At 46.6% G+C, this 15790-nt stretch overlaps 1 protein-coding gene and 3 long non-coding RNA genes across 6 annotated transcripts; 1 reads left to right on the top strand and 3 right to left on the bottom strand.

The window, feature by feature from the left end:
• Positions 1 to 3372: 3372 nt before the first annotated feature.
• LOC136190806 (uncharacterized) lies at positions 3373 to 5364 on the bottom strand. The gene is made up of 8 exons (XR_010670621.1): positions 4536 to 5364; positions 4417 to 4469; positions 4244 to 4359; positions 4099 to 4191; positions 3700 to 4042; positions 3585 to 3643; positions 3500 to 3532; positions 3373 to 3449 (listed from the first exon to the last, which is right to left on the bottom strand). It is a non-coding gene; the product is annotated as an uncharacterized lncRNA (long non-coding RNA).
• A 3468-nt stretch (positions 5365 to 8832) lies between these two features.
• LOC136191373 (clumping factor A-like) lies at positions 8833 to 9803 on the bottom strand. Its single transcript, XM_065979698.1, has 3 exons — positions 9720 to 9803; positions 9615 to 9624; positions 8833 to 9497 (listed from the first exon to the last, which is right to left on the bottom strand). Exons 1-3 carry the CDS (start codon positions 9801 to 9803, stop codon positions 8833 to 8835), a joined length of 759 nt encoding a protein of 252 aa, XP_065835770.1.
• Positions 9804 to 10370: 567 nt separating this feature from the next.
• Positions 10371 to 12681, bottom strand: LOC136191640 (uncharacterized). 3 transcript variants are annotated; one of them, XR_010670885.1, is made up of 8 exons: positions 12550 to 12681; positions 12254 to 12480; positions 11953 to 12142; positions 11601 to 11898; positions 11432 to 11536; positions 11112 to 11380; positions 10579 to 11055; positions 10371 to 10515 (listed from the first exon to the last, which is right to left on the bottom strand). It is a non-coding gene; the product is annotated as an uncharacterized lncRNA (long non-coding RNA). The 3 variants fall into 3 exon arrangements; XR_010670886.1 differs by having other exon boundaries at positions 10579 to 10873; XR_010670884.1 differs by having other exon boundaries at positions 10579 to 11380.
• A 1191-nt stretch (positions 12682 to 13872) lies between these two features.
• LOC136191145 (uncharacterized) lies at positions 13873 to 14439 on the top strand. The gene is made up of 3 exons (XR_010670772.1): positions 13873 to 13941; positions 14043 to 14180; positions 14349 to 14439. It is a non-coding gene; the product is annotated as an uncharacterized lncRNA (long non-coding RNA).
• The last annotated feature ends 1351 nt before the right edge of the window (positions 14440 to 15790 follow it).

The following is a 15790-nucleotide window of genomic DNA, read 5'->3' as shown; positions in this document are numbered from 1 at the left end:
TTTTTTCAGCGTCTGGGAAAGAATATTTGGCCACCCCCGGTTGATCTCTGGTTAGCGCTTCCCTACACCTGATGCAGTATTCCTCGTACGATCATCTGCTTTCTTGTAGATCGCCGAAAAAGGCACGACTGACAGATTTCCTGGACACCTTTTTTTCATCCAAGAATGGCCACCAAACTCAACCGGAAGTCGAAAAGACGCGTTTAAGCTAAGAGGCGTTTTAGGTGTATAACACTAGTAAAATTGATTTGTACAAGAGGGGTTAATTGCAGGTTGACCTGGGTGTGGCTGCAGCAAGGTTAGCGGCGAGGTCAAAGTGTTTATTGTAGCGCACTACGCGAAGGTATTTTTCTCTAGCATGGATACCCACCGTTCCTGCTTGAAATCTCTCCGTCGCATCTGCGCACGAAGCTCTTCCTCTCGCAAACAACGATTTTCTGCGTGCAAGAATCACAGAAAGGAGCTGCTCGCCTTCGGAATTGACATTGAAAAAGACTCAGTTGATGTGCATCCGGAAATCATCTGCCAGGCCTGCCAGCAACCCATCATTCGATGCGAGGCCTCTAAAAGAAAGCAACTGCCCTACCGGCCGCTGCAGAAAGAATTTCAATGGGCGGAGTACAGTAATGACGAATGCGTCACGTGCTCCATTTTTGCTGAATATGCGAAGGGCGGCCGAATGGCGACTCAAAGCAAGCGCCAGAAATTGTCGGGCCACGGTCGCCCCTGTCTTCGAGGCCATCTCTGCCTGGAGAGGTATCTCGAACGAATTGCTCTCCCGTCATTTCGTCCACAAGGGAATTTTCGGCTGTACCCTGTCTATGCCAGTGACGACATCAACGCAGCAGACGTGCTTCAAAAGGCGCTGTGCCCTATCTGCAACGATATCCTAGATAGGCCTGTTGAAGCAATCTGTCGACACCTTGCCTGCATGAAGTGTCTTCTTGAACAGTTCAAAAGTCACCCTCCTGAAGTAGAATGGCAGTGCTCGTCACCTGGCTGCAACGCCCCGTTGCTGCTGTCGTCGGCGGAATTAAAGTCCTTTGGAGAAAGCGAAGAATTTTCTCGCATTCACAAGCTGACCGAGACCGCTCTTCGCAAGCTCAAGGCAAAAAATGTAATATAAAATTTATAAATTATTTACATATCAATTAATTAAGTATAATTGATTAATTAATTTTGAATTAATTCATTAATTGAATTTATATTTAACAGGAAAATCAAGGAATATATTACCTGATATTGCATAAAGGGGTGCCAAGAAAAAATCTCACTGGAAAATCTGAGTGATCACATAGGCAGCTGTCCAGGAGAGTTGCTGGTCGTGTACATCTAGATATGTGCCTTTTGTCTGTCCGTCTGTCCAGTTTGTCTGTCTGTGTAACTGTTGGTCCCTTGAGTAGTGCCTCCGCGTGGCAGGGACTGGAAACGTCTGTTATGGACGGCTAAACTACTCACAGAAGGCAGGAATTACGAGGGCGTGCAGACGGTCAAAAAAAGGTTTGCAGAACTAAGCTAATGCATACCTTTAGATTATTCTTCCCTCTTTCATGTAGCTTTGACCGTTTTTGCCCAGCACGTGTACGAATCCAGGAATTGACCTCAGAAGACCACTCTCTAGATCGACGCGATACGACGCCTACCGGCAGGTACACAGTTTTTACCCCTTCGAACCCGTAAATTGATCCATTCTCACCTGTTCCGAGCATAAACCTATGTTGAGACAATGAGAAAAAGAGCGGAAACCGCTGGCTTCATCGCACTAATAGCCATTACCGGCTAAGAAATAGCACGCATGCGTACAATTTAATATGCCACAACGTGACCTATTGATACAGCCGTGACTCGCCGCAGTTGTGTAATATATACTTATAGTATGCCGATTCCTGAAGGTGATGATTAATTCGGGAACCATAAACGTAATTGAGAGCAAAAGGGTCAACGTCAGAAAGAGAGTTCGAAACTCCGCATTCTTCCAAATGCTCGAAAATTCTTTTATAGAACTGCAACCCCCTCCTTGAAAACGTCTCTCCAGAGGCGTTCTATCCGTTGATTATGTACGGTTTGGCCGACAACAATACTTCTGTTTAGAACTCCCCGATGCGAATGACGAAGCATATACGACGCTACATGGACATTCTCTCCCCTTTATCGCTTCGCACGCGAAGAGGAAATTAATAGGTAGAAACGGCCTCCAAAAACAATTCGAACACGGTATTGGCTTTATTGTTAGTTGAGCAAGAGAGGTATACTGGCATCCGAGAATATCCGTCAATGCCTGCATGAATGTCCTGCGTCGATGAACTGATGTAATCCACCGAAGGCAAACACAATTTGGATCGCAGCGGGCTACCTCTTTTTCTCGCCGGATTGGAACTCGAATGTCTCTTGATCGTAATAAACCAAGAATGCACCGGTAACCGGCGTCAGGGAAGTGTTGTTTCAAAGCCCGTACGTGTTTGTACAGCTGTGCATCAGACAATTGCGTGTATGATGCACGAATTGTCAAACCATGCTCGCGCAGTCTTCACCGAATCGTACGAACGGAAACTCCAAACATTTCGGCCATTTCTGGTGCTGTAAAGTCCATTCCGAGAAAATATTTAAGTTGCCGTCGAGTTATATCAAATTTTGGTCTTCCTACGGCCGATCGCAACGTAGGAGCACAATATCCATGCGACGGCGTTTCTGCATCTGCATGACAGAAGCTGTTGCTAACAGTCCAGGCAGGCTCGAAGGCATGACAAAACCGTAGATGCCGCAGAATCTGGAAGAACATGAACGACACCAACGACATGAACGACGATTTGATTGAGGCAAAGAAGACACGAATAACGGCTGTCATTACTAGCAAAACCCGCTTCATCACTCCGCTCTAGCAGACCGACAATAGTAAGAATGCGCTGACATAGGATTAGTCGCAAAGCCTGTACGTCAGCCATCTTGATTGGCAGTGCGTAAAAAGACCCCGAATAAAAAAGAAAGACGGGGAAGTCTATTACTCAATGGCAGTTTTCATGGCTGTTTCCATGGCAGTTTCAATGGCAGTTGACGTGGCAGTTTACATAGCATTTTAAATGGCATTTTAAATGACATGACAACTGTGGACTTTTGGCACGAATGTCGCGCCATTATAAAAGACGGCGATGTTACGACGCCGTCTCTTATAGATCTTACGTCGCCCTCTCTGGGTTTAAGAAGGCAACTGACCAAAAAGAGATGAAACCAATATAAATTGGAAAATAGATGCATTCTGGCCGAAAAGGAATGCAACATTATCTGATTTTGCCGCCAAATGATGTTGCAGTCCGCGTAATAGACGGGCAACATCCTCCGATGTTGCCGCCCGCATACATGCAATTAAAAAATTAACATTAAAGTTACTAAGCTGTAAAACTCCATGACGTAAAATTTCCGACTACCTTTTAAACGATCTATTTGGACTTTCTCTAACAAAATGTCATTAATTGAAAGCAAAAAGGTTATTGCTGCTTCTTACGGTTTGCCTGCTCTCCAATCGCGAAAAGTTCGGCTGTATAAAAAAATTAAAAAGGTTTTTCAAATCTTCCATTTTTCATTCTCACCACCATGAATCGTTATTTCTTCAATAACTTTGCTTTTTTTCCGCGTATTGTGTTTGGTACTGCAAAACGTCGGATCACTCAACAAAATGTGTCTTTCACAGAAGCATAATCTTACACGAATTACTTTCTCGGGCTCTTTTAGAAACCTTGAATTGAGAACTTGGCGATGCTGCGAATCTTGCCTCTTGTAGATGACGTTGGATGAAGTTGCGCAAGATTACAGCCTCGAGGGAGGGGTAACCCGTGATGGTGACCAGGTAAACATACGTCATCGCCAGCTTGTCTATCGTGAGGCCGTTAGGAAATTTTACGAGATGACAAGCGAAGTCAATCTTCGCGTTGCAAATGACTTCCTTTTTGGTCCGACGAAGAATATACGGTTCGATGATCTGCTGGAGTTGGTCCTCTCGCTCCTGACTACGAGCTCTTTCAGCGTCAGTCGTCTCTCGTTTTCGTCCCTTGTAAAATTCGTGTTAATTTTATTTAATTATGTATTTGTTTATAGGGAACTTGCCTTCACGATTGGCTCCTCGAATTTTACTTTCAAGTTCGCGACCGTCCCCAGCAGATCTTCCTGAGTCGTAAATGTAAACAGCGTATAAAATTCCTATTTAATTAAAAAAGTATTATTACCGGTGACGTCACTCGGGTTCCCTTACAATCAAATTATTTAGGATCGGCGTTCTGGTTAGAATGATCCGATGTTTTGCTGAAACTTGGGAAATCCCCTTGAGAGTTTTCGACGATCGGGGGCATTTATCCAAATAGCCAAATCCTATAAGAACATACATATAAATTCAATATTTTTCAAAAGTGGTGTTGCGTCAGAAACCCAATCAATGGCGGCTAAACTAAAAGCGTCCTTGGAAGTAGTCACCATCATTTCTAATAACATTCGAATATATGAGTATACGTAATCAAAGTACCCGGTATAGATTTTTTAAAATATACCATCTGACATTGTTTTCATCATCGTTTCCTTTTGCTTCTGCGTCCCCTTGCTGATATAAACGAAGGCAGGTACGTCAGGAGCCCTCTGTGAGAAGACATGATACTGACACTTTCCCCGTTGTTCTCTTCTTATCAAATATGGAATTCTTTCTGCCAGTTATCCATGACTGCCGTCGGCATGACGATAAGTGCTCTGTGTTGCCTAAGAATACTGCAAAATGGGTTAGAACGGTAGAACCCCACTGTGTTGTTTTTGGCAAAGTTTCAAGTTTTCATTTGTTAGCCGCTCTGATGACATGATAAATCATTGAATAAAACTTGACTTAACTTGAATGCAACTTTCTGCAATGCCATTTTTGTAGTGAACTGTTAAGTTGACACCATGACTGCGATCGGGAGAAAACACGAGTATCAAGCGGCCCAAACACGTCGTACTTGTCCAATTTTATATCTCGCGGAAATATGTCGGTGATTTAAACTTTTAATGACGTCGGCCGATGCGACCGGCCCAATTCCACAGAGATTCTTGTCCCCCCAAATCTTGGGCATTGAATCAGCTCGTAACTGCTCTTCTAAAGAGCAGGAAACGCGCTCAAGATCATTTCGTGGACAGCGGAGGCATTGGCGTTTAATGGAAGGGCAATTCCTCTTCGAGCCTTGTTGAAAAGGATACGCCGTTCGAATGGAACGCGGATTGCAGGGCAGCATTGGAAGAGTTGAAGCGTCGGTTGACGTTGGCGCCTGTCCAGGTCGTGTATCTGGATTTTGAGCTTCCTTTTCTTGTCGCGACCGACGCCAGTTTAAAGGGACTAGGAGCCATACTGGAGCAGCGACAAGACGACAAAACGATTCATCTAATCGCGTACGCGAGTCGAGGACTGAAGCCCAGCTAAACGAGATATGGCATATCTGAGTTGAAAGCCCTTGCCACCGTGTGGGGGCTGCGGAAGTTTCGAGTTTACCTATTGGGACACGAGACCATTCTGTACACTGATCATGCTGCGCTGACCTCGCTGATTAATCTGAAAAACCGTTCGGAAAAATTATCCCGCTGGGGTATGGCGGTGCAAGAGATGTCACCGGAAATCCGGTATCGGCCCGGAAGAGTGAACGAAAACGCGGATGCCTTGTCGCGTGCGCCAGTGCTGTCGGACAAGGAGAGTTCGGCAGGCGACGAGGTGGAGGCGCTGATGGCAACACCAGTGTTGAGCGTCTGTAAAGTTCCGGCTATAGGGCCCGGTGAGAAAGAAAATGTCGACGAAGTCCGTGAAATGCAACCAGACCTGGGAAGGGAACAGAACGACGATCCGGTGCTTCGAGAAATAATTATAGTTCGAGCGTAGTGGAAAGCTACCAGAAAATTAATCAAGGGCGCGGTACCTGGCCCTAAGTAAAGGTCGGTTTACGCTGATCGATGGTGTTTTGTGTCACGTCGATCCGCGAGCCCCATGCAGGCTGCAGGTTGTCGAGCCGGCAAAGTTGCGCTGGACGCTCCTGGAGGAAATTCACAGCAACCGACTGTCGGGGCACTTTTTGGAGAAAGCCGTCCTTGGAATCCCGTCGGTACTGGTAGGGCAGAATGCGCCTAGACGTCCGCCAGTTTTTTCGAGTCTATCTGCCTTGTCTGGCGAGGGACGGGGCAGGACGCCAATGCAAGCCGGAGCTTATGCCGATACCAGTCGGTGGGCCGTTTGAGCGCGTGGGAGTCGACGTCCTAAAAAGGCCAAAAACGGAGAGGGCAATGATCGAATCGTCGTATTTGTCGATTACCTGACCAAGTGCGTCGAGGCGTTCCCCACGGCAGACGAAACTGCACGCAACATAGCGGAGCTCCTCGTCGAATGTGTGATATGTAGACATGAGGTGCCGAATTCTCTGCCGAGGTCCGGAATTTCTGTCCCTGCTGATGCTCAGCATTTGCGATCTACTGGATATGAAGAAGATCAACACAACGGCCTACCATCCCCAAACAGATGGAATAGTCGAAAGGATGAACCGGACGCTGCTGAGTTCTACGGAGTCGAGTGGGACAGGTATCTCGCGTTTCTCCTTTTCGCTTATCGAGTGAAGCCCTACTCCTCCACGAACGAATCACCGTTCTTCCTATTGTACGGGCAGGACGCGAGACTGCCCACGCAAACAGCGCTGCGTGGTCCGTCGTCGATAGCGGTTCTCGTCGCGGACGACTGGTCAAGGCGATGGAGGGGAACACAGTTGAAGTACAGCCAGTTGCTAAGCCAGATGCAGCGGCGGAACGGCTCAACGTGTCCCGCATTCGAGAGTGTCCTGAGGAGGTTCCGGACGGAGTGTTCATCGTTAAAAGGGGGTTTCGCCGTACCAGAGCTCGGAGACGAGCTCGCTCGAAGGGGGAAGTTATGTAGAGACGAGGTCCGATACGGGACTCGATGACGGCTACGTGACGCAACGTGTGCGTGAAACTGATTAGAGTATGTTTGCATGTGTAGAGACAGTTGCTAAGTGGCGCACAGTCAGTGCAAGCGCGCCGATGTAGACGAATAGATCTACGTGAGAGCAACTCGAAGGAGGAAATTCCCGTAGAAAGAGTTGGTGGGGAATTACACGCAGAAAGCGAGAGAATGTAAGTCATCAAGTGGAGTTTAATCCCACGAAAAATGTATTTGATGACGTGCGCTAGGGTGCGGGGTTAGCGGGCCAGCCAATAAGAAGAAGTGGCGGGTGTGCGGCGACACACCATCGCAGCCCGGCGAGCGCTTCCCACCCTCCCCCGTCTCTGACTTCGTTCTCCGTCGGCATGCCAACGTCACTATAGTGTTCGTAGTGTTCATTCATTTGTAAATGTAAAGGAAACGCCACTGTTTGAAGAAATATAATTTACCTTGAGATGCTCTTTATATTGGCCAATCACCTGTAAAAAATTGAGTTATGACGTAATAAATTAGAGAATTGGCTCTTTTGCGCTAAATTTTTTGTGCAACGAACTACAACATCAATAACATTATTTCAATTGTTCACGTCACGTTTCCATGGCAACAAGAAGCAAAAATTTAGGAATGATACTTCCTAAAGCATGGCGCGGCGCAAAGAACCTTGCAGCGGTCGCAACAATAGGACGGGAGGCTTTTGCAGTTTTTGACGCGGCAACACTTCGTTTTGTTGGGAAACTTTTCAGGGAAGTGGCGTCCCGCGTATCTTTCCACCTCCGCCGTCGAATGACGCTCGACGGCCGTTTGAAAACAGGCAGTCTCAATCATTTCGTCGGCGAGAAGTAGCGGAAATTATCGACGGCGAAATCAGCAACCAAAGCCGCTTGCGGTGTTGGTTGTTTGTCCATCCGCTTTTTGATCGTTGCCGGAACGCCTTTTCTTATTTCCCGACACGTTCCGATCATGCAGGTGTCGCGCAAAAGAAGAGAGTAGGCAGGCGCCGGAGACGAAAAAAGTTATCACAATAAATGTGATATCCTTTATCTAGAAAGGTCTCGGCTAGCGTCAAGACGACACGTTCTCCCATGCCGCCGCCTCTAGCGTCGTCTTTACCGCGGTAAAGGTGGAACACCATAGTATACCAGTTTGTTGAATCGCAGCTGTATAAAAAAGGTTATTGAGAAAAAAGAGAAGGAAAGAAAGAAAGGTCTTTCTTACATCGCCCACATTTTGAAGCGTACTTCACAGGTTTTCCTGGCATGTATTGTTTGATCGACTTTCGGCCTTTGAATTTGACCATAGCCTCGTCGACCGAAAGACTATGGTGGGGCTTGTAGGCTCTGGTGCACCTAGAATTGTAAAGTTTGTAAATAATGTATAAATAATGTAAATAGTGTACAAACCGTTCAGAAACCATTGAAATTAGTTGACGAATTTTGTGGATGTTGTGACCAGGTTGTCCCGCTGGCACGTTGTCGTTGTTGTCAGAAAGTGAATGTTTGACAAGAATGTTCGAAAGCGCGTATACCCCATGTTTCTCGTCGCATGGCTTGATCGAACCGGGTGTCGCGACCAGTTGTCGACGAGAAACGGAGCTGACTTCATACCAAACGCGAAAAACATGCCGAACATTACCGTCAGTTCTTCTTTTGTCGTTGCAAAATTAGGATCCTTAAAAATTTGATGTTGCTTTTGAATAAAGCCTACCTTCAATTTTCGTATCTGTTAGTTTCTATTACAATGTGATTCATAACCACATGGTCAAAAAATTTCTGTAAAAACCATATTGGTGTTTCGTTGCCTGACACCGCAGAAGTAATTCCAGTCGGCTCTGTGCATTGGTCAAACGACGGAAGACAAGAATCGCGATCGAAAAATGTCTGCGAATATCCTCAAGGTAAAGTGTTCGCGAGTTCGGTAATGACGCCGGTATTCTGCTGTGCCTGTTGTTTTCGTATTCCAATATTTTGCGCAGCAGCGCCGTCGCTCTCGTCAGCGTCACTATCGTTGTCTGGTTCGTCAGCGTCGCCAGTGTCACCGCCGTCGTCTGGTACGGCACCGTCAAGATCGAAGTCGTCATTGCCACGGTCGCTTTCGTCGCTAATCCTGTACTCCGCATCTCCGTCGTCGTCTTCGTCGTCACCGTCGTTAGAAGAACTGTCGCCGCTTGATTCATCGTCGTCGTCTTCGTCGGTGGCGCCACGCCAATCTGCATCGACTTCAACTCCGAATTCGGCGCGCAATTTCACAAGGCGACAGCCTGAATCTGTCAAACGGTAGCGAGGTTCGTCGTCGTCGTCGTCAGTACTATCGTCGTCTCTATTGCTTCCGCCGAATGCCGGGAAGCTGCCGTCTTGAGCGGCAACAAGATTGGCAAGACGCGTGCTGAGCGCTCGAAACGTGTATCGAGGTCGTTCGTCGTCGTCGCTAATGTCGACGTCACCGCTATCGTCGTCGCCGTCGACGCTACAACTGTCAGTGTCGTGGTTGCTTCCGTCATCTCTACTGCCGCCTTCATTGTCATCTTCACTAAGTGAATTGGATTCCTCAGCGGCAGCTAAAAAAGAAATTAGAATCAAATATGCTGTGCATAAAAATATTTTACTAGGTTTCTTTTTTTGCAGGAGTTTGGGTAGGCGACGTCAAAATCGATTGGTCAAGTGATTCATTGAACCCAATATCATCTAAACAACAAAAACTGTGAATAAATTTTAGAATCTTACCTTGCGCGATCGTGAGGATCTCTTGAACGATGAGGCGATTGCTCCCCGAAACTCACCATTTCGTCTTCATCTTCCAATTGCAGGTCGTCTGCATCTCTCGAAACGTCCAAAATAGCTGCGGCGGCTTCTTCTGCGTCCATTGAGATGCTAATATATGCAGAAAACCATAGCGATTCGGTATTTTAGCGCGCGCACCTTTTTCAAAAACAGCATTTTTTCGAGTGAAACGCGACATTTACGTCTAACGCGAGAAAAGGGGCTAAAGAATAGCCTAATACATTATATCACAGGGTCAAACATCTAAAACAAGCCAAAAAACGACATCGAAAAAATAGCGCGCACTAACAAAAGGAACTTTGAAATAATTTAGTTTCTTTCACTCTAAAAAATTGGAAAAAACTTATCAAGTACCAAAAAACTACATCATATGACGTGGTGAAATGTTGGAGAACACAGAAGCCTCGTCGCAAAATGTTAGCGTCAAATGGTGTGCGAAACGATAAAGCGTTTGATCGTTCGCGTCTCGTTTTGAAAATCTCCCGATTTCTGCCGTTCTTTCCCTGATGTTTTGGTCACGTGACTTCAGTAGCGACGACAACAGAGACCCGGTATACCTTCATGCGTCTAATACAGCTACACGGGACGTTCGTGATGACGAAGAAAATGCGCAAGCGCGAAACGCACTTGGGTGTTCTTGTAAGACATATATGATACATGTATTAAATAAATTGGATTTTGTCACAAAGGGATAAAATAGGCAAGAATCGAGGTTCCTTCCGCTTAATCCTGATTTTTCAAATCCTGATTTTCAAAGGCACGGTGAATCTGTGTTAATTCTGCTTTTGACTTTTCCTGCGGAATAACGTCATCGTTTTTTCGTGCATCTGACTTTTGGCATGATTACGATTTTCTCACATTAGTGGAACCGTCGAAAAAGCAGATCGGAAGTTCTTCATTCCGGAGAGCCGATCGCGAAACTCCGTGCAAATAGAACATTTTTGACGCAAAACGACATCTCCGCTACTCACATCGTAGCGTAGCAACACGGCTGCGTCATATTCACGATCTAACTGCCGTTTCCATGTCTCGACAGTCGTTTGGGTTGGCAGCTCGTTCTTGCTTGGAGGGCCTTCTTCGCACGCGGTCATCACGCGGTCATCAAGATGGCGACACGCACGTGAAGTATCTGCACTTCTACGGAAAGCTGCACCTGTACGGGAAATTGTCTTTTAGCTCACTAGGCAAAATGTCTACAATTGTCGAGGAGATCGCTCGAACAATAGGACCGGACGTTACGCAAGTTAATCGGACAGAAGTAACTTTTGTTCCGCATATGTCCGATTGCCGAACGTAAAAACGCGCTCTGCAAGGATTGCAATTTAGGGTCTTCGTCTATATATAGATACAAGGGAAACTTAAAACTTTGGCGGCGGTTAGGAATTCCTTACAGCGTTTTGACCGCGTCTTCGACTTAGTAATAGCCTTCTCTTCCTCCTTCTTCTCCTCTCTAGCTCAATCGTTTGAATATAAAAAATGATTTCACCCCGCGTCTTTTGCATTTTTCACCGCCTTCAGAAAGAGACCGCCCCTCGTCCTTTTTTGTCTAAAAAATCAAGCCCGCTTAATGTTTAAGCGTAAAATTCGTTTAGAAATTTGTTGCAGAGTTTTGACTTCTTCTTCCTCGCCACTGTCTCAACCTGCCGCAAATCTTCTTCGTCTAAAGCACAAAATCAACAAAGCATGCAAAGTTGCTACGGTTCTATCTAACCAGTCAAAATGTCACTTGTTCCAACAGATGAGCTCTCGTTTTCCGACTCAGCGGGCAACTCGCTATCGTGGAGAGTCCCTTCTGCCTCCCAACCACTTTTCAGCTCTGCAAATCAAGTTGCAATGCAAATGAACTTTGCAACGAAGACGGCTTAGTTTCTAGTGAGTACCTCGGCGAAGCTTCGTATGAATGGCGTGAGGAAACGCTTCCAAAAAATGTGAGGACATCTTGTTTGTTTGACAAGTTTGCCTTCACGTTGAAAGCGAGCTTGCAAAAATTGGCCGATTGGCTTTTTGCAGCATCCCTCTCCTTGAAGACGTTCCTTAGAGATGCTCCAGAAATTCGCAATTCTGTTTTCATGATCTTTTTAACGGCGGCGCTAAACTCCATCGTGTCGAGAGAAAAGGATTCCTTTCCTTCTCGAATTCGCGTTTAAATAATGTGCGCAAAATGAGAAATCTACAATTCTAAGGCGTTTTCTTGACGTTTGCCTTGCATTTAATTAAATACCTAAACCGTACCTGATCAGGGTTGAGTTTTAAAAGAATTGCCCGTAGTGAAAAGCTGTTTGCATAAACCGAAGAGCAATCTGTTGACGTCGGCGGGGCATGAGAAAGATTCTCCGAGTGCAGTATCGACAAACTCGGCAATTCCTCAAAGAACTTTCTTGAATTTCTTGACACCCCGTGTGCCAGCTGTATCCTTGGCAATCTGGCGTACAGTGCACCCACGCATAAACGTCTCACATGCCCTCGCGCGCGTTCCGCCGCGAAATTTGAATTTAGCATTTCGGGAGAAACGAGCGATAACCTCGAGACGTACCTTCGCGAACGGTTTTTCACGATAGCGATTTCGTATGATCCCGTGACTTCAACGGCGAAATTCGCGATGTTTTCTACTCCAACAGAAAACGAGAAGGAGCGGATTTGAGGTCTTTACGCACTCACCCGTGATCTAGTGAATCGATTTCTCTAGATGTTTGCCGCTGGCTCCTTCGAAATTCGTTGTTCCCGTTAGAAAGTAGCTCGATGAACACAATGTCGTCGGTTCTATCAAAAGTAAGACCGCGAAGAAGAGTACTTACATCACTAGATCACAGAAAAGTCTTCGATGATTACATTCGGGGTTCCTTTCTTCCTCGAGCGAGAAGCCGCCGTCTCAAGAGATCGATCGAAGATCGGTACGGTCGCCGAAAGATGCGCGTTGTTCCTGAGAGAATCGCAGCACTTCGCTCACGAGGCACCCATTAGTTATATCATTGATATCATGATACGCACTTCAGCGTCATCGAAGACGACGCGTGCATAAATTAGAAAGTAGCGGTGGGATTTGAAAGATTCAACCCGGATAATATTAGCCACACCCCCTTACCACCTTAAAGCACTTCTCAACAATGAAGAAGTAGCCCCTCCACCGCCCACGAGCAACCACGTGGTTCAAGTACAATCGATCCCTGACTCCTTTCCCTCTCCCTCGCCAGAACAGCCGGAACTCGCCTCCGCCGCGACGCCGCGCTCTTCCAAGATGCACTTTCGAGAAAGATACGTCACGTCATCATTTTAATATAATTAGAAATGCGTGTTTATTTATTTGAAGATGATTGTGAACGTGACGTAGGCGAAGCGACGACGATTACTGTAATCTATGCATCTGTTAAGTATCCTAGTAGTGAGTACGACGTGCTGTGGGTGTTTGATCAGAAGTCAAACCATACAGTTAAGGGGCGCGACGCACTAAACGCACATCGCGTGAACGTTAATCCAGGGGGCCTGCACACACCAATAATGAGGGACACTGAGTGAGAGGGTACTTTTTTTCCATAACAAATTCTAGGAGAGAGAATATCAGACTCAAAGCCTGCCTTCAGCAACGCGGAAGCTACACAGGTTAGACTGAAAGCAACAGTATACATCTGCAATATTATTTATTTCTCACTAGAGGGGATGAAAAAGAAGGACATGGAGAAGGAGCTGTCAACGCACCCGGACTTCGCTGGGGAGCTGTCAGTCGTCGAAAAAATGGCAGGGGACGCAGGACACTTCTGCAAATTTCTTCATAAATTCCACTGCGAGTGCAACCCAATCAAACTGTAGGCAGAAGCGAAGCGGACTATTGGAAGAAATGTACCCAGAGTACAGTACCTACCCTGATGCACGGAGCCTCCCGGAGCATAGATAAGAGCCGAGCTTCGCTGCATCCTCTTTTGTAAGGTGGCCAGTCATTTTCCGCCCCGTGTGCGACTAAACGAACGCCGAAATAGCGTTGCGGTCGTGCCTGTTGCCCGTGTCCCACTCCAAAAAAATCGGCATTCTGTTGCGGAGTTTATCCGCGCCGATGTACAGCTTCACGGCCTTCACTGTCGACGAAAACGTGAATTTCTCCATTTCCCTAATGGTGCGCACGCTATCCAATAGCCTCACGACAAAGACGTCACACTAATGGAGCAACCATTCGTACACTGGACGTCGGATCGCAAATCGCTTCTACCAATCTATTTCGCGAAGCCCAAGGTATCCGTTTGCGAATAAGCGAATCCGCGAAACGGCTCACAGGCACCACAATCACTCCCTTATCACTCCCTTGGCAACATCTCTTTTGCCCCTAATTGCAGGTTATCGAAAGCAAAGAACAACAAAGCCTCTAGCAAACGTCGCGAAAGTCGGAAGTGATGCCCATCGCTCCCAGAGAAGACCTGGTCCTTCACACGCCGACAGGGATATCACCAAATGGGGACCAGCCCACAGAAATGGTCGCCGCCACTAAGAAAAGCGTTTTTTAACTATATTCTGTGGAGTATACTATATGCGCGACGACTATCGCTATCGCTGCAATGTCGTCGACAGCCCGCACGTACAACCACCCCAGCGACGATTGTAGTGCCCTCTTGCGGCCCTTTTGCAGCTGTTTCTCTTGTTAGGAGCCTCGAAGGAACGTAGCTAACGGTTCCATGACGAATTTCAATGAGTGGGCGTGGCAGTGCTAGAGCGTGTCAGCAGCATATATGTACTTTTTTCGAGGAATGAACTTCTAAACATAATATTCTTCAGAGTCATTCACAAGTTCTCTGACGTCGTAATCGCAAGCCATGCTTTCGCATGCCATGCTTTCCAATAACCTAACGGAAGGCGTACGTGATCGTGACGGAAGAACCCTTCGCTCTGCTGGACTGTCGTCAGGTTCGTCCAATGTATTTCCTCGTTTGGTGGCTTTCTTTTTTTCTCTGCTAGCGCTTGGCCTCTCAGGCTCCTCGTCGACGCCGCCGAACGCTCCAGCTTCATACGTCACTCCCTCTGCCGTCTCCTTGACTCTTCTTTTATCGCCTCTCTTCATTTGTCTGTTCCTCTTCCACCACTCCTTTTCTCTCATTGTCTGATGGTACTCTCTTTCCTAAATATCAGTGTAATTTAGTTAATAAATACATTCTGTGTCACCTCATCTATTGACCTGCAAATTCTAAACGAATGCTTTCCGATGTCCAAATCCAAAACGGAAATAAGCCTGCAAAAGGCTATAGTTCCGTGATTATAATACGAAGCTGCCAGTTTTGCGGCAACGCTGAGAGAAAGTTTTCCTCTAAATTTCTCCTTTGGAGCAAATGTCCACAGGACACTGTGGAAGGACTCGTTCTATAGAAGACAATGAGAAACAGCGGTTTTTGAATGGTATTTTACGGCATTTTGGGTGTTTCCTTCTTCACATCTCTGTAGTAGATCCCTGTTGGAAAGCTGATCGAAGATGTCTTTCAAGGCGTGAAGGAAGACGTGTGGGAGTTTGGCGCTCGCCTCCGGATTGTATTTTGCCACGTAGTCGGGCTCGTCGGCATTGGCTCTGTCTGCTTGCCACTTACACCACGACTCGGCCCCAACAGGACAGAACCTGTGACGGTCCTCTTCCGTTTTGGGGCACAAGTCGTGGTTATAGTGCAAGACTTTACGCCCTTCACTATGGAACGATAACCGGCAAATATTCGCAACGCGCATATGCATTCGCAACGTGCGCATATGCATTCGCAACGTGCGCATATGCATTCGCAACGTGCGCATATGCATTCGCAACGTGCGCATATGCATTCGCAACGTGCGCGAATGTATTCGCATTCGCAACGTCCGCATTCGCATTCGCAACGGGCTCATATGCGTTTGCAACGGGCTCATGGGTAATGTGCTGACTACCGATGAATACATTTAAAATTTTTATAGAACTAATTGAGAAGAGAATAATAACAATGCAGGGCACGCCTGTACAACAGTACTCCATGCTGCCCGTCATCGTCTAAGGGGTCAACGTCATTTCGAAGCTGTCTGTACTGTTCATCAGACAAGGATGTACTCATTTCTGGCACTACTATTTCATTCTCGC

The sequence above is a fragment of the Oscarella lobularis genome, chromosome 9 (assembly GCF_947507565.1).
Source record: "Oscarella lobularis chromosome 9, ooOscLobu1.1, whole genome shotgun sequence".
NCBI lineage: Eukaryota > Metazoa > Porifera > Homoscleromorpha > Homosclerophorida > Oscarellidae > Oscarella > Oscarella lobularis.
Note: the sequence above shows the minus strand (reverse complement) of the source record. Positions and strands in the feature narration are given on the sequence as shown.